Source organism: Nelumbo lutea, chromosome 6 (assembly GCF_056320005.1).
Source record: "Nelumbo lutea isolate HS-2025 chromosome 6, American lotus-T2T, whole genome shotgun sequence".
NCBI lineage: Eukaryota > Viridiplantae > Streptophyta > Magnoliopsida > Proteales > Nelumbonaceae > Nelumbo > Nelumbo lutea.
Genome location: NC_142689.1, coordinates 64,596,750 through 64,622,581, shown reverse-complemented (window position 1 = coordinate 64,622,581; position 25,832 = coordinate 64,596,750). Strand labels below are relative to the sequence as shown.

The 25,832-nt window shown below is 39.0% G+C and overlaps 1 protein-coding gene across 1 annotated transcript in view; it reads right to left on the bottom strand.

Moving 5' to 3' along the window:
• The window catches only part of LOC148849274 (DNA topoisomerase 1 alpha-like), a 91,955-nt gene that overhangs the window by 21,807 nt on the left and 44,316 nt on the right, over positions 1 to 25,832 (bottom strand). Inside the window, exons 6-12 of the mRNA XM_088948288.1 lie at positions 17,787 to 17,846; positions 17,489 to 17,583; positions 17,242 to 17,398; positions 16,998 to 17,123; positions 10,315 to 10,395; positions 10,104 to 10,194; positions 9,632 to 9,765 (exon numbers count right to left, since the gene is read on the bottom strand). Coding sequence (XP_088804414.1) covers positions 9,632 to 9,765; positions 10,104 to 10,194; positions 10,315 to 10,395; positions 16,998 to 17,123; positions 17,242 to 17,398; positions 17,489 to 17,583; positions 17,787 to 17,846 — 744 coding nt within the window. The remainder of the gene's footprint in view (positions 1 to 9,631; positions 9,766 to 10,103; positions 10,195 to 10,314; positions 10,396 to 16,997; positions 17,124 to 17,241; positions 17,399 to 17,488; positions 17,584 to 17,786; positions 17,847 to 25,832) is intronic.

Below are 25,832 nucleotides of genomic sequence, written 5' to 3'. Positions count from 1 at the left end.
CTTTGGTTCCGTCCTTGAGTTAGCTTTCTGTTTTGGATTGTGAGTCGTGTCAGTTTGGGAAACACCATCGTATTCCCTTTAGTTCTAGGGTTAATAATTGTGTGTCGAGTCTTTTTTCTTTAATTCATTCAGATGTTTGGGGTCCTTATAAAGTGATGTCATATAATGGATACAGATATTTTGTCATTTTTGTAGATGATTTTTCAAGGATGACGTGGCTCTATCTAATGAAAGAAAGAAGTGAATCGTTTACCATTTTTCAGAAATTTTATGCTGAGATTCGTAACCAATTTGGTACCCACATCAAAATTTTCCGTTCTGATAATGGCCGTGAATATTTATCCTCATCATTTCAGGAATACCTGGACCAACACGGCATTATACATCAGACCTCATGTACCTACACCCCACAACAAAACGAGGTGGCTGAGAGAAAGAATCGCCATCTCCTAGAAACAACAAGATCCCTCATGCATCACATGCATGTTCCCAAACCCTTTTGAAGTGATGCAGTGCTTACCTCGTGCTTTCTGATTAATCGGATGCCCACATTCATCCTTGATGGTCATTCTCCGTTTCAGGTCTTGTTTCCCGCTTTGTCTCCGTTTCCTCTTACACCGAGGGTATTTGGGTGTGTCTGCTTCGTCCATAATCTAGGTCCTGGGAATGACAAGTTCGATGCCCGTTCTCTTAAGTGCATCTTCCTTGGCTATTCTCGGACCCATAAAGGGTATAGGTGTTACCATCGTAGTTCTCGACGGTCCTTTGTGTGTGCTGATGTCACCTTCTTTGAGTCTACTCTGTTCTTTTTGGGGTCCGGTGATGCTTCTTCCTCCTCATAACCTCCTCCTCTTCCACTTCCCGTTGTCGACCCTCTTCCCTTGGTTCCAGCCGTGACCAAACCCTTGCCTCTGGTGCCACCACCTGTTGAACGCCCACCTATCCGTCATGTGTATACACATCGCCCACGCGTACCAGCTACTACTCTTCCGGCTACATCTCCGTCGATGGATCTGGCACCAGACCCACACTCAGCATCTGAGCTTGACCTCCCCATTGCTTTGCGGAAAGGTAAACGCACTTGCACCCTTCATCCTATTTCTAATTATGTTTCACTTACTCACCTTTCCGCTTCCCATCGCCAGTTTGTCACATTGTTATCATCAGTTGTTGTCCCTAAGGATGTCCAGGAAGCCCTTGCCTCTCCAGGGTGGTGCCGAGCCATGGAAGAAGAACTCTCTGCCCTTCATCATAATCATACTTCTTCCTCCTGGGAAGCAAACTATTGGTTGTAAATGGGTTTATACGGTTAAGTATCTGCCTGATGGTAGTGTTGAACGCCTGAAAGCGCGATTGGTTGCAAAAGGGTACTCCCAAACCTATGGTATTGACTACACAGAGACCTCACCGGTTGCTAAGATAGGGTTAGTTCGTGTTGTCATCTCTCTTGCAGCCATGTATGAGTGGCCACTATATCAGCTTGATATCAAGAATGCCTTTTTGCATGGTGACTTACTCGAGGAGGTCTACATGGAGCAACCTCCGGGGTTTGTTGCTCAGAGGGAGGATGGTAAGGTGTGCAGACTAAGGAAGGCTATATATGGGCTTAAACAGTCTCCTCGAGCATGGTTTGGTAGGTTCAGCGAGGTGGTAAAGAAGTTTGGTATGAAACAGTGCGAAGTTGACCATTCTGTATTTAGTCATGACTCTCAGGGAGGAAAAATACTGTTGGTGGTGTATGTAGATGATATTGTTATTACTGGAAATAATAACATGGGTATTGATAGGCTGAAGACTTATCTGCAGGATCATTTTCAGACAAAGGATCTTGGTAAGCTGAAATACTTCTTGGGGATAGAGGTAGCAAGATCCAAGTATGGTATTAACCTGTGCTAGAGAAAATATGTGCTTGATTTGCTGGAAGAAACAGGCTTGTTGGGTGCCAAACCAGCTGAAACACCCATGGACACAAATACCAAGCTAAGCAGTGATAATGGGTGAAGTGTTTGAAGACCCTGGTAGATACTGCCGAGTTGTGGGAAAACTGAACTACCTAACCATTACTAGACCAGACATCTCATTTGCGGTTAGTGTGGTAAGCCAGTTCATGCAAAAACCTCTGATTCCTCATTGGAATGCAGTTCTGAGAATTGTGAAGTATCTAAAAGGGGCTTCGGGTCGTGGTCTGATATACAAGAGTGGCGGAAAACTTGAAATAGAAGGGTATTCTGATGCTGACTGGGCTGGTTCTATGTTTGATAGGTCTACTATAGGCTATTGCACTTTCCTGGGAGCTAACCTGGTGACATGGAAAAGTAAGAAGTAGACGGTTGTGGCAAGTAGTGTAGAAGCAGAATATAGGGCTATGGCACACACCGCTTGTGAACTAGTGTGGCTAAGGAACTTTCTACAGGAAGTAGGGTACAACATCAACACTCCAATGAAGCTCTATTGTGATAATCAGGCTACAGTTCATATTTCCTCTAATCCGGTGTTTCATGAAAGAACCAAGCACATTAAAGTTGACTGCCACTTTGTGAGGGAGAAGGTGTTGAATAGAGAACTAGACACTACACATGTTAATACAAGAAATCAGTGGGCTGACTTATTTACAAAAGGCTTGAGTCGGGGAAGAGTGGACTACATATGTAATAAGCTGGGAGTATATGATATATACTCACCAGCTTGAGGGGGAGTGTTAGCGTAGGGGTATTTCTATCTTTATACCTAGATTAATGTTGCTGATCTGTAATGTTGTGTTGGAACCAGTGCTCATAACTTAATTAAGGGCACATAGGTCTTTTCAGTCATGTTTTAATAATATAAGTTTTTTCTGGCCGACTGGGAGAAGGTTATGTTGAGACTTCCAGTTCGAACCAGAATTTCCCCTTCTCTCTTTCTCTCTTTCTTCCACCTTTCTACCTCTTTCTACCTAACCGATCTCAAACAGACAGAATTCTAAGGCAGGCCGAATCATAACATGGTATCAGAGCTGATTGAATCTGCCTAGATTTCTATTCTCTACGCACTCTATCTAGGGTTTCTCCTTTTTTTCTGCATTCGACTGAAGATAAGAGAAAGGGCTGAAAAGGAGTGATCGCCCTCTTCCCTTGGAGGTTTCTATGCCTCTAGTTAGGTCGTGTGTGGTCGGTTGCTGTGGTTTCTAAGATTGCCCTCCCCTAATCGATGAAGTTGGAATATGAGGCTCTTGTAGTAATGTCCGCACAACACTGAGAATATGTCCATTCTTCCGTTCAGCCACACCATTCTGTTGTGGAGTGTCTGGGCAACTGCGCTGAGACTGAATTCCATAACTCCTCAAGTATGCCAGGAAGTCTCCATCTCTATATTCTCCCCCTGAATCTGAGCGGAGGATAGTCACATTGTAGTTGAATCGGTTTTGCACCATAGTATGAAACAATTTAAATGCACCAAAGACTTTTGATTTGTGTTGCAGAAAATAAATCCAAGTATATCTGGTACAATCATCTATAAATAATACAAAATATCTATACCCAATTGTGAAGTAATAGAAGCAGACCACCACTATGCATTATCTCAAAAGGTTTAGTGACATGTTCAGATGTATGAAGAAATGGTAAAACATGATTTTTACTCAAACAACACGTAGTGCAAGAAACATCAAAAGTATGAACAGGAGGAATTTTATTCTTAATCAAACTAGAATCAAACAAAAATTTAAATTTTTTGGAATATGGATGACCCAATCGTTTATGCCATAAATCCCAAACATTATTTCTATAACTCAATAGAGAATCAGACAAAGAAGAACTAAGTAAAGCTGAGGATGCCCCTGATTGAGATTTCTCAAACTCCAACGCAAACAGACAGCCCAGCCTACACCCTTTCCCTTTCACCTTCCCAGTGTACCGATCCTGTATCAAGCAACCATCATGAGAAAAGGTGAGAACATTTCCCTCATCAACAAGTTGGCCAATAGAAATCAGATTAGTAGTAAGGTTGGGTAGTAAGAGGGTTTTGGAGAGGGAAGGATCTGGTTGGTGACAGTTGAAGGGTTAGATCATTACTACCAATGATGTCTAACTTTTCACCATTAGCAATAATAATATGTTTATGGTGAGTTTTAGTGGAAGGGATTGGGTGATTGAGATAGGCTCCTATCATATGGTTGGTGGCACCTAAATCTATAATCCAAGCATGTGAAGGGGAAGAACAATATGCATAGAACTTACCAGACAAACCAATAGCAGAGAAAGGAGAGGAAATGGTAGAAGATACTAGTTGCCGAACCCTTTCTTCATCCATAACACTTGTTGAATCACCTTTAATTGAAGACTCACCCTTGTAGATACAGTGCCTGTTGCTTGTCCATCTGTTGCCTGATAGGCCTGGGGCTGAGTCTTTTTCTGAGAGCCCTTAGCTGGTCGGACTAGACAATCTGGAATGATGTGACCATGTTGCCTGCAATAGGTACACACATTCTTCTTCTTACAGTGAGATGCAATATGTCCAAAACCCTTACACTCATAGCACCGGGTTTTGGAGAAGTCCTTGTAGGTTGGCTTCTTACCCCCATGAGCAACAAAGGCTGTTTCAGCCCCAACTTCAGCCATCTTCCCATCAAACCCGACTGCAGTGAGAAGTCTAGTCTCTTCTCTCAAAAGTTCCCCTAAAACAGAATCCATATCTGGAAGTGTTCCCCTACTCAGAATGTTGGACTTGATTATCTCATATTCAGGTCTAAGTTTCATCAAGAACTGAGTCACCTTTCTCTTCTCAAAGTGCTTCTAAAGATATTTCACACACTCTACTGGATCCGAGGGTTCAATGTGAACAATCTCATATTCAGCCCATAAATCAAGAAAACTAGAATAGTACTCCTATATCCTCCTATCTCTTTGGCTGTAAGAAAATATTTTTGGTTCTATCTGATATTGTTTAGATACGTTGGACTATTGATAAACTTTTTCTAGATACATGTACATCTCATATGCTGTTTCCATTCTCCTCATAGGTACAAATATATGATAATCAATAGAACTCAAAATCCAAGAAACAAATTTACCATTATCCAACTTCCATTGTTGTAAAGCCTTGGCCTCGATCTTAGCTGGTTTGGTGACCGTTCCAGTTAGATATCCTTCTAAACCCTTTCCTTCAACATAAAAGTCGAAGTGGAACTTCCACATCCCATAGTTCTGTCCATTCATCTTCACAGGAATGATATCACCTTTGTCTGAAGCCATTTTAGCAAGAAAGCAACGCAAAATAGGGTTCAACTAAAGTTTAAAGGAACTAAACTGAAGTAAAACTTGATCCAAAAACGAGTGAAATAGGCTATAATCAATCCAAGAGAGTCAAAAAACTGAGATAGAAACCACTTAGTTTCTGTAGAGAAGATGGGCCGAATGGCCCATAGGTTGTTTATCCTTTCTTACTGTTTATGTTCCTTTCTGTAATGGGCCTTATTCTGGGCCCATCCTTTCTATGTTATGTGCTTTGTAATTTCTTGCCCAACAAAGGGCCTCCTTGTAATTATTCAAATTTAACTTAATAAAATAGTGTTAGGGTGTTAGAGGGAGAGTAAGGTTCGAAACTCTCATACTCTAAACCCTTATTGCCACCATCTCCTTCTTCACCTTCTACTGAAGAAGTATTTTCTGCTGTTCTTTTCGATTTCTTTTGATTTCTGCATCTATTCTAAATAGTCCCACACTCTCTAGGACTGTTTTTCTTCTTGGTATCAGAGCAGGCCTGAACTTGGCTTGGGCTCTCATGTGGGTGTAGTCCAGCCGACTACATGAGAGTGTTCTAGGGCTGGAAGCTTCAGCTTGTGTCGCCTGATTCTTGGAGGTCATTGGAGGGTGCCCAAGACTCAAATCTCTTATGATATTTCAAGGTTCAAGGGTAGGCCTATTTCTGAATTCTTAAGTCAGCACTCTCATCCCTCAGGGCTGAATTGGAACTTTGGCTTTAACAGGTACCTTAGAGAGTCTAAACTTGCTAGTGTGTCTGAATTGTTGAACTTGCTGAATTCAGTGTTCTTGGGAGAAGATGGATTGGATTCTAAGGTTTAGGGCCCTAATTCCAATGGGTGTTTTCTTGTAAATCCTTCTTACACTCTTTGGTACCTACCTCCTCTTCTCCTTTCCCAATCAAGGAAATTCGGTACTCTTCCATTCCCCTTAAAGTGAGTGCTTTCTGTTGGGAAGTGTTTCATGGTTGTATTAATTCCTATGATCTAGTTCAAAGAAAAAGACCAAATTGGTGTTTGTCCCCTAATTGGTGTGTCCAATGTAAGTTGAATGGTGAGACTGCATTTCATCTTCTAATCTCCTGCTCTTTTGTTAGCTTTATTTGGAATTGGTTTGCTTTCCTTTGGTTGCATGTGGTCTTCTCTTGATAGGTTGGATGGCTTATTTAGCCCTACCGGCATTAGTTGCACTATAAGGAGGGGTAGGGTCCTGTGAAGGTGTGTACTAGAGCAGCACTATTGTGGACTGTTTGGGAGGAAATAAATGCAAGAATATTTGAAGGAAGAGAAAAAAGCAAGGAAGCATTGATTCAAACAATAACTTTGAGAGTGGCACACTGGGCAAAAAGCATGAAGTTGTTCTCAGATTTTTAAGGTTGAAGATTTCATTAGGGCTTGAGGTGTTATTGTTAGACAGTCTTGTATGCCCTTAGCTTCAATCGGATTTGATGTACTTTTGTTATTTAGTGGAAATAAATTAAAGTGCATGTTTGATTCATGTTGTTTGGTATAATTCTGTGTAAGACCCTAAAACTGGACACTTATAGAAACTTGTGTTAGTTTTAAATGTTCACAGCCATTGGATAAGTTTGGGGAGATTTATCCTGCCAAGGCTGATACTGATGTGCCACCAAGTGTTGGGATGGCTTGTTTCGGCCATCAGGGTAAGACCCAAGGCACATGCAGTATGAGATTGCTTGAACCCTTGAACCGGACCAGATTTCCAGTATTGCCCTAGACCTTGGAGACAGATGGGCAAAACTGGAAAGTTGCACCTGACCCCTAAACTCGATTATGACACATCACTAGGTGTCGGATCGGGCTGTCTTTGATGTGTCAATCAGTGAGATCCTTAGTGGAGGTCAAAACCTGGACATGTTAGGGCAGTCTGAGAATTCATCTGAGTGAGTGGTCATAGTGACAGGATCAGCCCCTTTGTCGGACAATGGTAATGATTGGGAATGCACTCTCTCTGATGGAAACCAAACTGCCGGCAGTTGATTTCAATCGTTGGAATTTCGTTTTGTAAAATTAATATATATATATATATATATATTATGTATGGTTTCAAAAGATTTGCAAAAGGTTTTAATTCCCGGGATCCATGTGAGTGGAGAGTGCGGCACTATTCCTTGCAGCCGAGAGAGAGGTCTTCTCTTGTCGGGCAATGCTTGATCATTAAGGGCTGAGAGGTTAAGTGTAAGACCATTTAGGATAATACCTGATGGGCTAATCTTGCACCTGCCCACAGTCCCTGGGTTTTTATAAGATGGCTTGGCCCAGGGACCACTTAATGTAAGTGTTGGGCCCATAGGGTCCATGTGATGGGCTCAAGGGGGTCACTGAGTCTTTTAGTGAATTCGGTTGGGCCTTGTAATAAAGGCTGGGCCGAACCCATGTGGCTGGTGTGTAGATCAATGCTTGGGTCCCATGCCATACAAAGAAGCCCAACTGGGCAGCAGATTGGAAACTGGTTAAACACTGAACACTTAATGGGCCAAAAGCCCATTTCGATCTGGACTGATATGATCACCTGTTCATGGGGCGAATCTGAGATTAATGTTAGTAAAAGGATTGAGTCTTTAACCTTATCCACTCTAAGAGACCAAATTCAAATTAGATTTGAATCTGGTAACCTCCTGATAAGATCAAGAGTTAACTAACTTAATCTGCAAATAGGATTAAGATTATCCCCTATCCAAATACTGATTTGGATTGGGATAACTCCCAAAATATTGGGAGGTTTCTTAATCAAAAAGAAAGAGGAGAAAAACCCTGAGAGAAATATCAGATTTCGAACTAGGGTTTGTATGCAAGAGACACCTCCTGTGAATTGAGATTTGATCTCTCACAAACTCCAGAGAGAAGAGACAGTTCTGCCCTCTTCGTCCCTGGATTTCTCCTCCTCCAGTAGCCGCCATTCCCTGTTGGAAGATTGGATCTTTGCAGCAACAGGAAGTCAAGAAATCTGTTCTTGACAACAGTCTTGCAAGAAAGACCAAAAGATTCGGTGTTCAAGGTTTCCAGAGGATTCTTGCGAAGAATCCAGTGTGTAGGACACACCCTGCTGGTTTCGTTCCATCCACAGCTGTGTCATCTTCAGTAGGAGCGGATCTTGGTTTCTTCTTTGGGCGTGAACACCAACTTTGGGAGATATTGTTTCTCCGGATCAGGTATAATCCTTCCTGTTTCCTTTTGTTCAGATCTGGTTTGGTTATGGTTCAAGTAGAATCCTTGAATAATGTATTCTAAATTTAGGGAATATGACTCCCAGCTGGAAGAAGGTAGGAAATTTTTTTGAAATTCGCCCACCCATTCCGCACCCTTCATGGCGTCCATTAGATGGATCCTACCATTCTTTCAGTTATTGCCGCCTCTTCATCTACAAGGCAGAAATCTGTTGAGACTTGGTCTCACCCAATAGATGGCTGGAAGAAGCTGAACTTTGATGGGAGTTGTGTGGTCCTCAGGCTTTGGGGGGGGGTCATTAGAGATATAGATGGAAACATCATTGCTCTATACTCCGGTCCAGTGGGACAGGGTGATGTAGCAAGGTCAGAATTTCTGGCTGCAGTATATGGGGTTGAAAAAGCAAAAGAGCTGGGTATTAGCAGACTGATTATTGGGGGAAACTCGAAAACTGTGATAAAATGGCTGCAGAAGGGTGAAGGGGTGACATGGAAGTTGATAAATGAATTCAGAAAATTTAAATGGCTCTCTAAGGACATGTCAATATGAGTGAGATGGGTGAGGAGAACTGCCAACAGCTTCACAGATAGCTTAGCTAAGTAAGGGGTACAAAGAACATATCTGTTTTGGGCTCAATTGTAATTTGGCTTTGGTTCAGCCTTTTAAAGCTGGGTTTGACAACTTCTTGCTGTAACCATTTTTTCTTCTAATCGATGAAATCTTTCCCGTGTTGCTGATTAAAAAAAGAAAAACTAATCATTCATTTGTCTAACTGTAACTGTAACTAATTATTTATTATTTTTCTTCTTTCATTATTTTCATGCATTAGATGTGCTTGTTGCTAGTATTTGATCAATAATACAAAGAGATTCTCATAGAAGGAAAAAGGAGAAGATAAAAGAGATAATATCATCCTCAAAACAAAGAGACAAGGGACAACCACAAAACAATGGTTAAAAATGAGTTCCTGAAAGAAAGAATCCATTTATATCTTTAAGCTAATTGTTGTGTTATTATCATTATGAACAGTCACTTTTTATTATTGACATTTTGATTATAGATACTTTTAGCCATGGTTAATTTAACCATAACTAATTACTTCCAAATAAATGAAATGACTTAAGTTCTATGTAATAAGGAATATATAAACATTATATGATAAAACCATTTTCAGGGTTCTGAATCAGGAATATTTATTTCTCTTACCATCTCATCCAAAGTGATTGATGCATTGTATGTACGAAAAACTTTAGCTGTAAGACCAGGCATGAGTTCCTTCAAATGAGCATTCAGTTTACTGGTATCCAAGCTGTCAAAAAGATCCTCCCCATCTTCTTTTCCTGTAAAAGATAACAAGGAACATTAATCATAACATGGAACCCTGGAATTATAGACATGCAATTAGAGAAAAGAGATGGCTAGGGAGTTGGGAGTCAGCTAAAAATGGACACCAAGACCACCCAATAGTAGTCCTGTAAAATTGAAAGAATGGAAAAAAATTGGAAAGGGTGGGTAGCTGTAACTAGCCCAGAATTAGGAGTGTGCTGGCAAATTCCTATTCATACAGCATTTTTTTTTATTAGCAATTAATAACATTTGTTTGTTCTTGATCAGAATATATATATATATATATATATCACCAACTAGATAAGAAGGTCCAGTAGAAATAGCCACTTACCATTCTTAAATTGTCCAATTGCTTTATACACAGCAAGTTCAACTTCAACAGTGTTGAAATATCTAATGGAATCTTTACCAAGGAAGTCAAACTGGATGATGACAAAAGGAAAAGAAAACAACAAAAGCACCACCAAACATCATTTCCAGTACTAAATTGAATAGATACCAGGAATCAATAAGGGAAAGATCAGGAATAGATCAATCCTCACTTGTAACTTGTTTGGAGGGACTAACTCAACATTTTCCACCTTCAGTGTACAGCAGCCAACTGTATCAGCCTCATCATCATCCTGAGTAAGGCATGTTTTATGATTAGTAATGATAGCAACCCTGTATAATTTGTAAAATAAAAAGGGAAAATACAGAATACCTTTGCCAAACAAGTAACTTTGTACCACGCAAGATAAGACAAATGATTGGCATAAGACTTTTGTTACGAAATTATAGGCTGTAAATATGTAGTATTAGCCCAATTAGGAATAGCTTGATTATAGGAATTATTCTTTCTTTGATTTTCTTCCTATTTTAGTATCTACAAGGCTGTATGATTTTCTTCCTTTTTTGTATCTGCAAGGCTGTATGATTTTCTTCCTTTTTTGTATTTGCAATGCTGTATGATTTTCTTCCTTTTTAGTATCTACAAGGTTGTATATATTTGTACTACTTTCTCAATAGAAAGACATCAATTTCTTCTAATTCTTGTTTTATCACATGGTATCAGAGCTGGAGACACCAATTCCAGTCTGAAACTAATTTCTGGTTTTCTTCCCTCTGCTGCCCAAGTGAGCAGCTTTGAATTCTTTACGTTGCCCAAGTGAGCAGCAGCTGCGATCTCTAGGTCACCCATTCCGAGTGACATCTGCATCTCACCGCCCCTACCAGTGGAAGCGGAATCCCAGATTGACCTACCCACTTTCACCCATCTCTTCTTCACTTCGATCGGGAGAGGGCTTTCAAGTCTGCAACAGGTCGGAGAGTAGCACAGCAGCCTCGGTGTTACTCCTGTGGTGTTTGTTTGCCCATCAAGAAAGTCTTTTTTCTCTGTTCTTTTTATACAGTTGATATTTCGGTGCTGCCAGTTGTGGTTTCTTGCTGTTTGGGTGTTGCATCTGCTGCCGACTCTGTTTTATTGGCTTTGCTAGTTGATTAAAAGTTTATTTTCCTGTGTTTATGATGGCGGTTGAACAAAAGAACTTGGCTATGCCTAGTGTTATCCCCATTCTGTCTAAGATCACTGAACAAAAACTAAACGGAACTAATTATTTAGACTGGAGTAAGACAGTTCGTTTGTATTTACGGAGTATTTCTATGGACAACCATCTGACTAAGGACCCTCCTACTGATGAGACCCGCACTGAATGGCCAAGGATTGACGCTCAATTGTTTTTGCAAATCCGCAATTCTATTGAGAATGAGTACATCGGTCATGTCTCTCACTGTGAGTTTGTAAAAGAACTAATGGAATATTTGGCTTTTCTGTTCTCTGGTAAAGAAAATATTTCCCGTATTTTTGATGTTTGCAAGACATTTTATCGGGCTGAACAACAGGATCAGTCTCTTCAGACCTATTTCATGAATTTCAAGCGCACTTACGAAGAATTGAACGCCTTGTTACCTTTCAGTACTGATATCAAAGTTCAGCAGACTCAACGTGAACAGATGACTATTATGAGTTTTCCGGCTGGCCTTAATCCTCAATTTGATGGTGCTAAGTCACAGATTTTGTCTAATCCTGAGATTACCTCTTTAAAAGAGGTCTTTACTAGGGCCCTTCGTACAGATACTGGTTTCCATACCTCACCTATACAACAACCTAGTGCACTTGTCAGTCAGAATAGTGGATCAACTGGCCGGTCTCGTTCTCAGAATAGTAGTAGAGGTGGCAGTAATAGTGGTTGGAATGCTGGAACTCAGGCCACAGGGGGAGTAGTTTGCTACTATTGTCATGAACTAGGACACACTAAAAGGACTTGCCAGAAATTGCTAAAGAAAAACCATAAGTCTTCTGGGTCTCAGTCAGCTCATGTTGTAACTACGAGTGATTCTCCTCATCCATTGTCAAATCAGACCATTACAATTTCTGCAGATGAGTATGCGAAATTTACCCAGTATCAAGAGGCATTAAAGAACTCCTCTCAGTCCATCACTGCCCTTGCTGAGTCAAGTAAAACCAATACATGTCTTCTTTCTTCTTCCTCTCAGTGGGTCATTGATTCTGGTGCAACAGATCATATGACAGGTAATCCTAGTCTCTTTTCCACTTTCCAATCACACACTTTTCCTTCTTTAGTCACCTTAGCAGATGGTTCTATTTCTTCTGTCCTTGGTTCTGGCACTATCAATCCCACACCAACACTTTCTTTGTCATCTGTATTGAGTTAAACAAAATTTTCTTTTAATTTGGTATCTGTTAGCAAACTCACTCGTACTCTTAACTATTGTATCTCATTCTTTCCTGATCATTGTCTGTTTCAGGATCTTATGACGAAGAGGATTATTGGTAAAGGACGAGAATCAGGAGGTCTGTACATTTTGGATACCCAGGAACCTCTGACCATTGCCTGTTCCAGTACTTTATCTCCTTTTGAAGCTCATTGTCGATTGAGGCATCCATCTTTACCTTTGTTAAAGAAGTTATCTCCTCAGTTTCATGATATCTTCTTTAGATTGTGAGTCTTGTCAGTTTGCAAAACATCATCGTCTATCGTCTGTTTCTCGAGTCAATAAAAGGGCTAGTCATGCTTTTGAGTTAGTACATTCAGATGTTTGGGGACCTTGTCCTATTATGTCTAAGACTGGATTTCGATATTTTGTTACCTTTGTGGATGATTTTTCTCGAAAAGTTAAAAATATAAAAGTATCCAAGAGCACCATGTAAAGAAAAAATATCTTGGCAATGTGAAACAACCCTCCATGAGCACCTTATTGCCTAGGCAACCACCTAGGTGTCACCTTGACAACTATGCATAACTATGGAAGATACCAATAGAAATGTCAGACTTTAGAATTGGAAAATATGGACCTTTGCCTGATTAAGGTAAAGTTGCCTATAGGATGCACACCAAATCCACTGGCACAATATAGAGAGTTTAACCATATATCCATAATTTTCAATTTGTGCCTCCTCATTGTAAGTGGTGCCTTACAATCAACTTGAGTACAAGTAGATTGATACATTGTTAGCTAAATATTAAAAAATCACAATAGATGAATATGTTTCATCCTCGACATGAGATTAGCATACCAACTATTAATTTAAATCAACCAATTAGGCTATTTAAGTTTATCATAGACACAAATACTATGAACAATGAGGCTTATAATAATTAGGTCAGCTAGGTTTAGCCCATAAGGCTACTGAAATAAGTGTCAAACTTTTAAATTGGAAATATGGACCTTTGCTTGAATAAGGCAATGTAGTCATGTAACCGATAGGGTGCACACCAGAACAAGTCACACAATGTAGAGAGCTTAACCATATATCCACAAGTTTCAACCTGTGCCTACTCATTGCAAGGGGTGCCCATTGACCAACTTGACAACAAGTAGATTAATATTCTATGAGGTAACTAATAAAAAAATGGAAAATAAGAATAAGTTTTATCCTTGATCTAACAATAACAGATCTTCAGTTAAATCACCCAGCTGGGCTGCACAATTTTATCTTTGTGACAGATAATATGAGCATTGAAAGTTCTAATAGTTTATTCGATTGGAATCAGCACATAACTGTGTAACTACTACTAGAGGTGCCAGACTTTTGGGATGGAAATTATGGACCTTTTCCACATTAAGGTGAACTTACCGATAGAGTGCATACTGGACTCATTGTACAATGTATAGTGCTGCATAATTTTATCTTTGTGACGGATAATGTGAACATTGGAAGTTCTAATAATTAGTTCGACTGGAATCACCACATTACTGTGAAACTACCACTAGAGGTGCCAGACTTTTGGGATGGAAATTATGGACCTTTGCCATATTAAGGCGAACTTACCGATAGAGTGCACATTGGACTCTACGTACAATGTATAGCGCTTAACCATATAACCATAAGTTTGAACCCATGCCTCCTCATTGCAAGGGATGACTTGCAAACAATTTGACTACAAGCAGATTGGTAGTCTATGAGGTAGATAGTAAACAAACAAAACAAATGAATTAGTTTCATCCTCAACCTAATAATAACATATATTCAGTTAAAACACCTAGTTGGGCTATTTAAGTTTACTAGTAAGTGTGCATGACTGCACGTGCTTTCACGTGGCAATTTTTTATGATGATGGTAGTAAATAATGTCTCCAAAATTTTCTACACTTTTTTTTTACATTTCTGTCTTTAAAAATTATTCTTATTTGTCACACTTATTTTTGTTTAATATGATGAATATACAATATTAGAGATGGCCCAAATGTTTTCTACAATGTTTTTTTGTATTTTTTATACTTTTGTATGTTTTTATCTTTTTTAATTATCATCATTATTATTGTTATTTAATAATAAGTTGAATTGTTGACTCACCACTGAGCAGGAGAATAACTCCATTTTTTGGGTTGGTTTTAAATTTGTATTTTATCACTATCATCAATAAAAACAATTATTCTTTGTCACACTTATTTTTCTTTAGGGTCATTTACTAGAGCACCCCCTATAGTTTCACAAATTTAATTAAACCTACACTATAGTTTTCATTCTACTAAAACTTTCCCTGTAGTTTGCAACCTATTTACCTAATCCACCTTTCACTAAGAAGTGTTTGTTTTACTATCTGAAAATAGTAACATGATCACCTAAACTGAGTGGAAATTGTTCAAGGGCATGGAACCATGATTGTTTATTCCAAAAGTACCCCTAACACTTCTTCATACAGAAAACAAAATTGACCAAATAGAGCCAAATAGAGTGGTTTCCTGTGTCTTATTAGGGGCAAAAATGGTATTTTCAATTTTATTTTCTTTTGATTAAATTTATTCACATGGACATTAGTGTCAAAACTGTCATCTAATGGAAGGTTGATTAAGTAAATTGTTGCAAACTATAGGGGTGTTTTAGTAAAATGCAAACTATAGAATAAGTTTTAGTAAATCCATAAAACGATAGGGGTGTTTTAGTAAATGACTCTTTTCTTTAATATGGTTAATTAATATAGGATTCAATGAAATAATGGGAGTTAATTCCCTAAATATAAGACTTAACAAGAGGGAATTGAATGAGGAGAAATGTAGTAGTTCAAATTACATTTTGTGTCCTCACAATAAAAGAGGAACCAAATTCATAAATAGGGGCATTCTAGTGAAGAAAGGATTAAATAAATGTTAATGGGAATTAATACCTTAAATATAAGACTCATGAGAGTGATTTGAATGAGGAGAAAAGTGGTTTTTCAAATTAAATTTCTGTCCTTACAATTAGAGAGGGACTAAATTCAAAAATTGGAGTATTTTAGTCAACCATTTAAAGTTCCACACTATCATTCACACTTTTAATAGTAGTATATATCTTTGCAACGAATTCTATGAAGATTAAGGTTATGATAATTAAATGGGTTAATCAGTTTATAACTCTGAGGATACCTATAGAGGAGTCAAATTTTTAAGTTGGAACTTATTGACATTTGCCCAACTAAGGCAAACTTAGCAATAGGGTGCAAACTGGACCCAATGACACAATGTGGAGAGCTTAACCATAGTCCACAAGTTTGAACCCTGTGCCACCTCATTGCAAGGGATGCCTTAGGACCAACTTGACAAAGAGTAGATTCATACTCTATGAGGTAAATAATAAAAAATCACAACAGCTGAATCAGTTTCAGACTTTCATCCTCAACCTAATAATAATACATCATCTGTAAAATCAACCAACTGGGCCATTCAAGTTCGTCTTCATCACGGATACTATGAACAATTAGAGTCATAATAATTAACTGGGCTGGAATCAGTCCATAACTCTGAAGCTACCAATAGAGTGTCAGACTTTTGAGTTGGAATCATCCCATAGGCCCAATGCCCACCCTTCCCAGACAGATGCCACACAGATCTTGGCCCAGGCTTATAATTTAGGTCCAGGGGCCATGCCAGGCCAAGCCTGAGCCTAGGATATTTCCCTTATAATAGGTGCTAAACCCAGCCTGAACCTGGCCCTCCCCAGCCAATGATCACCCTACTACTCCCCCAGTCAAATACAACCATCATGCAGAAACGTCAACTTAAGTGTAATGGGTATGATAACTACATTAGATTTTCTCTACAGACTCCCTCCTTTACTAGGGAGTTAGTTAACGAGTTTGTGCACCACATAATCTAGGAGGAGGCCACAGCAGTGATGGATGCGAAGTATATAGCTTCTCTATTGAGTGTTTTAACTGTCAAGGTATGATAGCCATTTCTTTCAACTAACTAGTGATTGCATTCAAACCTTCACTCAACATTCAACAAGCAAGTCCCAAGAGACAACAAATCTAGCAAATCTCAGTCCTTAGTAATAAAGCTAAAGTTTCTGCTCTGGTTGAGTTTCCTGTTCCCACCAGATCTTAGTACACCTATAGAAATTTTACCCCCATGATCTCTAATTGAATCTTCCAACCCTTGACAATTCTATATCACCCAAATTGCACCAATCAAATTTCAGTTTGATATGCGACAGTGGAGCCCAAACAGACTATGCCTTCTAGAAGTAGCTGCCATCACATTCCACCCGCAAAGCATGTTATCCATATAGAACAAGGAACAATCCTCTTTTGTTTTTACCCAATGTATAACATAAAATGCTAAAATTGAAGCAAAGCAAATGACATATGAATCCAATCATTGGAAAAAGGAGCAATGAATTGAGTCCCTACAAATAGAAGTATAAAAATACTAAAGCTAACAAAAGCACCTTCACTACTTACCTTCTCATTGCCTGCCCTTAGAGCAAGCTTATCAATAAGATAAGTGGCAACAGCTATTTGCCGCTTGGTGATGTCTTTGCTCACAAAATCTCTGGTGTAATTTGCTCTGATGTCTTTAATGTAATCCTGAATCCAAATCATAGGTTACAGCTACCAGTTGCCCAAGGTAAATACAATGGACTTGTTTGTTATGATAATGGAACATTCATCAAGAAATAGTAAACAAATGTGCATGAGACTTCACCTTCAGTAATCTTGCTTTCTCATACTTCTCCTTGTCACTTTGCCCCTTCAAGGAACTGCTAGCTGCCAAGAAGACATATTTGAATTCTTTTGGATTGATTGGATCATTCCAAAATGCTAACCACGTAACAGTGTTATCATGCCTTACTTCTTTCCATCTGCAAAGTCCTAGAAAAGTTTCAACATGGCAACTCTATTTCTATTCACATAAAAAAGAAACATTGTCATGAAAATTGACATTAGAGAACCTTTCACCAGGAATTGGACATTCAGGAATTGGAGCACCCTTTCCGATATTTATAGTGATATCACTTGGATGTATGCGTTTTTTCAGCTTTCCCATCTGAAAACCATTGAAGTCAATAGAGGTTCACAACAAAGAAGCCGATAAGTAGTACAAATACTTCAGGAACCCAGGCTCTAACCATCAAATATCCAACCAATCCATGGAAGATAGCATTCTAGATTATCTAGAATTTACAGTAAGTATTACAGACAACATGATGACATAAAATACATAAAAAAAATGATGACAAAACAAGACACCTTTGGGTGCTCTCCCCTGCCACGAAATAGCCCAGGCGGTTCAACTCTGAAATTTCCAACCTGAGATTAAGATAATGAATGAGGGAAGTCAGCATGCATCATCAAACAAGGGACATTAAGAAAATTAAAAAAGAAACATAATTTAGCAAGTGCATAAATACCAATGAAATACAAAGACATTACATGCATGTCTGGACATTAAGAGAATAAGTCTCATTTTGCCAGATATTAGATTCATAGCATGATGAAGTTAAACAAAAAAGTAAAGTTCTTCGAAGGGTTCTCCAAATTCATCTACATTGAACTAGGCTTGATTCCACAGTGGAGATATTTCATATTTCTACGATAGGGCTTCTAAGGCCCTGGTGGTTGGCACAATAGTCTACTGCAATCCAAATAGGAAAACAAGCAAAACCTGGTGCTTGAAAGAAAACAATATTGACAAAAGGAAATTTACTAGGGTGTCAGAGACCAAAGGGATTGGAAGATACTGGACAGTGTTCATACTAGCAGGAAAGGATTAAAGTGGCTACTGGTTCTAACTGAATGCTTTTTAGGTTTGCATTATAAACATTTATAATGCCACCACAAAATCATTCGAGGCCAACCCTTGATGTCCAGACAATAAAGTGAGAAAAAGAAGGAGATTCATACTTCAATATTCCAGATAGGGAGTCAAGAAGACTAAATTGAAGTGGATGGTATAGAGATGATCAAGAGTTTGTTAAAAACTAGCAGGCTGTTTAGAAAGATGGAGTAAGTGATGGTGGTGGATCATATCAATCAGAAGGTGGACTGACGGATATGAGATACAGGACTGAGGAGTTTGTTGGGCATCCTTTAAGTTTGTCCATTTTTTCTTTTAACATGACAATTTACCAAATCTTAAAGATTTCAAGCCTTCAAGGACAAGAACTAATCCAACTTTAGTTCTAAGTTGGAAGAATAAATGTGCCACTAAGTCAAGTATAGTAGGTTTTTTTGTTCTTAGTGAATAACATATCTATGTATAGCAGTTCTCTAGGTGGGATGCCTTATCATCCTCCTTTTATATATAAGATTTGCTTTATGTTTTAATCAATCAAAAAAGATAGGGACACAACTAAAGAAATCCATTTTCTTGCCTCCTATTAAAAAGCTTGTCTGAGAGAAGCATAGAATAGGCAAGAAAAGAGGGATATGATGTCATAATTACTTTTTTAATCACAAATATACAAGATACAACTTCCTTGTATCATCTAGATACAGTTCATGAAAATGGAATATTTTCAGAATCATGCAAGCAACAGAGAAATGAAACACACACTAACATTGAAGGCCAAGTTTTTAATGAGAATGTTGAGGCTTAACAAAAGAAAAAAAAATGTAAAAGTAAATCCCCATAGTCCAACTTGAATATTGGGGATTTATATGTGTGAATGCTAAAAGTAGGTGCAGTACAGGATATTAGGCCATATGTAATTATTATTTGTCATAGATGAAGAGAAGAAGAAAGAAGAGAGAACAGAATTTATAGCCAAAAGTGTGTGGCAGAATCCACACCAATGTTTTATTAACAGTGTTTTAAAACAATATTTCTTTTGATGAATGAGTAATCAATTTTATTAAAAGGAAAAAAGGAGAGTACAATCAGCCTTGTAGGAGGCACGAGATGCTACCTCCCCATTGGGATGAGTACAAACCCAACTCTTATCAGTAAACAAAACTATAAGTTAGCCCAATACAAAGAAACCCGAGAAGCCCCTTGTTTAGCCAGAGAGTCTGCCAAGGCATTTGCTTATCTGCTAACGCACTGGAAACTGACTGACATATTTCTTGTGAGTCATTTTACCTTTTTTTTTTCAAAAGATCTCTGTAGCCCCAGATAACACTGTCCAGATTCAACAGCCAAACCACTATCACGTTGGAATCTCTTTCAAATAACAAATTCTCCACTCCAAGTAGGTTGGCAATCTGTAGGCCTTGTACAGCTGCTAGTATTTCAAACCTTGTTGAGTCTCTAACTCCCACTGAACCCTGAGAATAAAGAGATAATGCTTCTTCCCTTATCCCTCAAAATCCCTCTTATACCCAAGGGCCCTGGGTTACCTTGACTACTACCATCAAAATTCAGCTTTATAACCCCTTCTGGAGGAGGAGTCCACCTTGCTTGTATTCTGGTCTTCTTGGGGACTATGGATGCCACCGCTGCCCAACTCCTCCAAATATCACCACAGGAGTAATCCACAAACAAGTCTGAAGTTTTCAACCAAAGGATGGTCCTTGTCAAGATGAACTCCTTAACTTCCTCGAGACTTCTTTCTTTTTCTTGGAGTATCCTAGCATTCCATTCCTCCCAAATAGTTCATACCATAGCTGCTCTAATACATCTTCACATGAATTACCATAGCTGCTCTTATACATCTCCCAAGGTTTAAGGGGGTCCAAGCAAGCAGAATCCAATAGAAGTAAAAGTTCTGAAACAAAAGCAAATTCATCAACCCTTAAACCTCTACAAAAGCCAAAATCCCAAGTTAGAGGCAAAGGGAGTATTGGGGAAGAAAGAAACCTAGAAACAGGCTCCTTCTTATAAAGGGAAATAGAATGGAGGGAACAAGAACAGAATTACCTGAGCAAACATCATGCCTTAGAGACTGGGGGAATTTAGGAAGAATGCTAGAGACAGCCTTCCAAGGTGTAGTGAGTCAAGCCCGTCAAGATACCCCAGCATCCCATCCAGTTTCGGAACAGCCATGGATACTCGCCACCACTTCATGCCACAGCCTTTCCCTTTTCCAAAGGCCACTTCCAAGGCCATTTACCTAAAAGAGCTTCATTCCTATTAACTATGTTCCCTAACCCTAATCCCCTTTCTTCCTTACAACGACCCACTACCTCCCATTTAATCAAGTGATCCTTTTTCTCTTCCCCTGGCTCCCATAAGAAGTCCCTTATCAAACTTTCTAACCTCTCAGCTACCCTAGAAAGTATCCTAAAGATGGATAGAAAGTAAATAGGAAGATTGGCAAGTGTGGCCCTAATTAATGTAACCCCTCCCAACGATTAGTTCTTTCACCAAGCCATCAATCTTTTTTCAAGCATTTCCATCGCTAGGCTCCAGAAACAACTCTCCTTAGGGTTAGCACCTAGGGGAAGTCCTAAGTAAGTCAAGGGCCACTCAAAAATGGTGCACTCTAAGCAGGCAGCAATAGACTTCATCTCCCTCCATTCCAGCTTTAGCCCCACCACACAGTCATCAAAATTGATGTTCAAATTGGAAGCACTCTCAAAAAGTGAAATTAGGTTTCTCAGATTCTACACCCTCGACACTTCAGTGTTTTAAAACAATATTTTTTTGATAATTGGTGTTTTAAAATAATATTAAAAGACATTATTCTTTTGATGAATAATTTGTAAGGATTGCAAAGTTATTCCTGAAAGAAGGGTAGGATCCATCTAATGGACGCCATAAAGGTTGCGAAATGGGTGGGCGAATTTCAAAAATTTCCTACCTTCTCCCAACTGGGAATCATATTCCCTAAATTTAGAATACAATATTCAAGGATCCTACTTGAACCATAATCAAACCAGATCTGTACCAAAAGATAAATGGGAGGAATATACCTGATCCAGAGAAGCAGTATCTCCCAAAGTTGGTGTTCACGCCCAAAGAATGCTCCAAGATCCGTTCCTGCTGAAGATGACACAGCTGTGGATGGAACAAAACCAGCAGGGTGCGTCCTACACACTGGATCCTTCACAAGAATCCTCTGGAAACACTAAACACTGAATCCTTTTAGTCTTTGTTGCAAGACTAATGTCAAGAACAGATTTCTAGACTTTCTTTTTCTGCAAAGATCTAATCTTGCAAAAAACAGATGGCGGCGGCAGGAGGAGAACCCTAAAGGCGAAAAGGCTGAACTGCCTTTTTCTTTTCTGGAGTATGAATGAGATCCTATCTCAATTCGCAGGAGATATCCTATATCTCTTCAAGGTGGTTCGAAATCTGATATTTCTCTCTCTTGGTTAGGGTTTCTTCTCCTTTCTTCTTGATTAAGAATCCTCCTAATTAGGAGTTATCCCAATCCAAATCAGTATTTGGATAGGGGATAATCTTAATCCTATCTACAGATAAAGTTAGCTTACTCCTGATCTTATCAGGAGGTTACCAGATTCAAATCTAATTTGAATTTGGTCTCCAAGAGTGGATAAGGCAAAAGGCCCAATCCTTTTACTAACATTAATCTCAGATTCGCCCCAAGGATGGGTGATCATATCAGCCCACCTCGAAATGGGCTTCTAGCCCATTAAGTGTTCAGTGTCTAATTACTTTCCAATCTGCTGCCCAGTTGGGCTTCTTTGTATGGCGTGGGACCCAAGCATTGATCTACACACCATCCACATGGGTTCGGCCCAGCCGAATTCACTGAAAAACTCAATGAACCCCTTGAGTCCATCATATGGACCCTATGGGCCCAACACTTACATTAAGTGGTCCCTGGGCCAAGCCATCTTATAAAAACCCAGGGACTGTGGGCAGGTGCAAGATTAGCCCATCAGGTATTATCCTCAATGGTCTTACACTTAACCTCTCAGCCCTTAATGATCAAGCACCGCCCGACAAGAGAGGACCTCTCCCTCGGCTGCAAGGAACAGTGCCGCACTCTCCTCTCACATGGATCCCGGGAATTAAAACCATTTGCAAACAATTCGAAACCGTACATATATATATATATATAAATATATTAATTTTGCAAAACAAAATTCCAACGATTGAAATCAACTGCCGGTAGTTTGGTTTCCATTAGAGAGAGTGCATTCCCGATCATTACCCTTTGTCCGACAAAGTGGCTGATTCTGTCACTATGATCATCCACTCAGATGAATTCTCAAACTGCCCCAACATACCCAGGTTTTGATCCCCGCTAAGGATCTCACTGATTGGCATATCAAAGGCAGCCTGATCCAACACCTAGTGAAGTGTCATAATCGAGTCTAGGGGTTAGGTGTAACTTTCCAGTTTTGCCCATCTATCTCCAAGGTCCAGGGCAAGACTGGAAATCTGGTCCGGTTCAAGGATTCAAGTAATCCCATACTGCATGTGCCTCGGGTCTTACCCTGATGGCTGAGACAGGCCATCCCAACACTTGGTGGCACATTAGCATCAGCCTTGGCAGGATAAATCTCCCCAAACTTATCCAACGGCTGTGAACATTTAAAACTAACACGAGTCTCTATAAATGTCCAGTTTTAGGGTTTTACACAGAATTAAACCAAACAACATGAATCAAACATGCACCTTATTTATTTCCACTAAATAACAAAAGTACATCAAATCAGATTGAAGCTAAGGGCATACAAAAACTGTCTAACAATTCCAAGGGGAGAATACAAAGTAGGTAATATCCTCATTTTCAATTAGACTTCTTAAGCCATTTGCATGTCAAAAACTATTCTATTGAAGCTAAAGATGGAAGAAAGTTTCATAGAAGCATCAAGATGTAAGAAAGTTCTAAAGGTTGAAGCTAAAGACTTCCTTCTTGAGGAGATGAAGATCAAAGGGCTACTGAGCATGAAGATCAGGGAAGCTAAGAAGGCTAGTAGGTCTTTAAGTGATAGATTGGCTGAAGGATTTCCTGGAAGCAACAAGCTCCAAAGGTAAGCAACCAAACCATAAGGGCTTTCGTTCAAATGGGAGAAGGTAAGAAATGGAATACAGGAAAAAGGCTGAAAGATCTTTTATTGCACTTCTGGAATGCTTTGGGGAAGGAAGGAAGCAGATGGTATGTTTCCCTGAAGGAGAAAGGGTCAAGGCTGGAAGGAAGTTTCAGGGTTGCTTGATAGTTTCCTAGTCAGGTTGGAAAACTCTGACTAAGAGGAACCCAAAGGGGGCTAGCAATGACCTTATGACACTCTGATTTGCCACTTCCTTCCAATTTTTCAAAAAAAAAATATCATTAGAAGAAAAGTCAACAAACATCTCCAAGGACTTCATCCAATGGAACACTCTAACCATAATAGTCTCTATAATTGCCTCTTTGCTTCTTTCTTCATCTGAAAAGATTCTTGAGTTCCTCTCCTCCTAAATAAAGCAGCTTAACGCAGCCCTTACACACTTCCACAACACTTTTCCCCTTTTCCAGACAACCTAAAGAAGGTAGACGAAAACAAACTTTGCACACTAGACAGGGGAATCCACCTACACCCAAACAAATAGAAGAACCATTCCCAAATAGAAGTAGCAACTAGGTCGGAGATTAAAAGTGAAAGTAAGTTTCTCCATTAGGCCTTACACATAAGACACCAATGAGGGGATAAACATCAGTTGGGTCTTTTTTTTTTAAGGAGATCACAAATATTTATTCTTTCCAAAAAGACCTAACAAAAGCACCCAATTCTTGAAGGGATGGAGTTGCTCCAAACCTCTTTTACAGGAAAAGGAGAGCCCAAACTATCATCTGGTTGAATCAAGGCCTTGAAGAAGGAAGCACAAGAAAAACACCATATGAGGAAGGGGTCCAGATAAGTCTATCAGAAATGGAAGGGTCCAAAAAAGACCCCATCAAGGACAAGAATCAAATCCAAAACATCATTCAATTCCGAATCCCTACACTCCTTCTAAGACCCAAATCCCAGTTATTTTCTCCGAGTCTTTTATTGAGATCCATAGTAGTGCCTGTAGTTTTTTTTTTCAATAACTAGTTGTGCCTGTAGGTTTGGACCCCAACTTCCACTTATCCTGAAGATCTAGAATGCACTTTATTAAACAAAGATTCCTTCGTGTGACCTGGCAACTTCAACCCCTAGAAAATACTTTAATGGACCCATATCTTTCACTTCAAACTACAAAGCCAAGAATTCCTTCAACAGCTAAGGGTCAGGTTCCTAGTTCCATGTAATGACACATCAAAATATGCCATCAAGGCTGCAATGTGACCTTCCCTCTTAATAAATAATGTGGGATCAAACTTTTTTTAAAGGCTATATGTGATCAAACCAGTATTGTCCATACCCCGCCCACTAAATTAACTTGTTAAACCTGTCAAACTACCACTTAGAGACTATTTTAACCCATGCTGTGATTTTTTCAAGCAGTAAATGTTTCCTTCACTACCTTGAAGCTGAAATCTTGGTAGTTGTACTTGTATCATATGCACCTCTTCATTCAGATCTTAATTCAAAAATGCATTTTCACTATCTAATAGGTAAATTGGCCATAAAAAATCTGCTATTAGAGATACAAAATCTTTTTATGGTCATCTTAGCATCAAAATCTTGATGTAGTTAGCTCCATACATCTAGGTAAATCCTTTGACCACCAGTCTTACATTATACCTCTTGCACCCACTTTTCATAAGCAAGCCTTTCTTCTAGACACTCCTTTCTCTTACCAGTCAAGTATCCAAGTTTCCTCTTCCACAAACTAAAAATTTGACAACCTTGGACCGTTTAAGGAATTCAAACAATCCAAATGGGTAATAGCATGTAAAAAATGCATGTCTTCAACATTACCACCAGCAAAGGAATGAATCCCAGAAATATTAGAAGTAGCTGAATCATCTGTGTTAGAGTTAGCCGAATGTAGTGTTTTAAAAGCGCAAGGCGCAAAACAAGCGCAAGGGCCAATTTGCGCCTGAGGCACAAGGCAAGGCATGCGCCTTTTTAAGAAAGATGCAAAATTACAAAAAAAAAAGGCTAAAAAAAAAAGTCAGAAAATTCCAAAAAAATGCCCAAAAATTTTTAAAAATGCAAAAAAATTAAAAAATATTAAAACATAATGTTAATAAAAATACAAACTTAAAATTTAAAATAAATGATTTAAAAAACCTATTATCTAAAATTAAAATACATAAACATAACATGTAAAGTGTATTCAAATGAAAATTTAAAAATAAAAGAAAACATATAAAGCATTTTCAATCATGTAAAACCCACAATCTCTTTTTTTCCTTAATTGCATTGCTTCAAGTAGTTAACGTGATGTAAAACATATTGCATTCTTGATTCTATGAATCGCCTTTGTAGCATGCCTCTCGAGGCAAGCCCGAACAAGTCTATGTTGGGGTC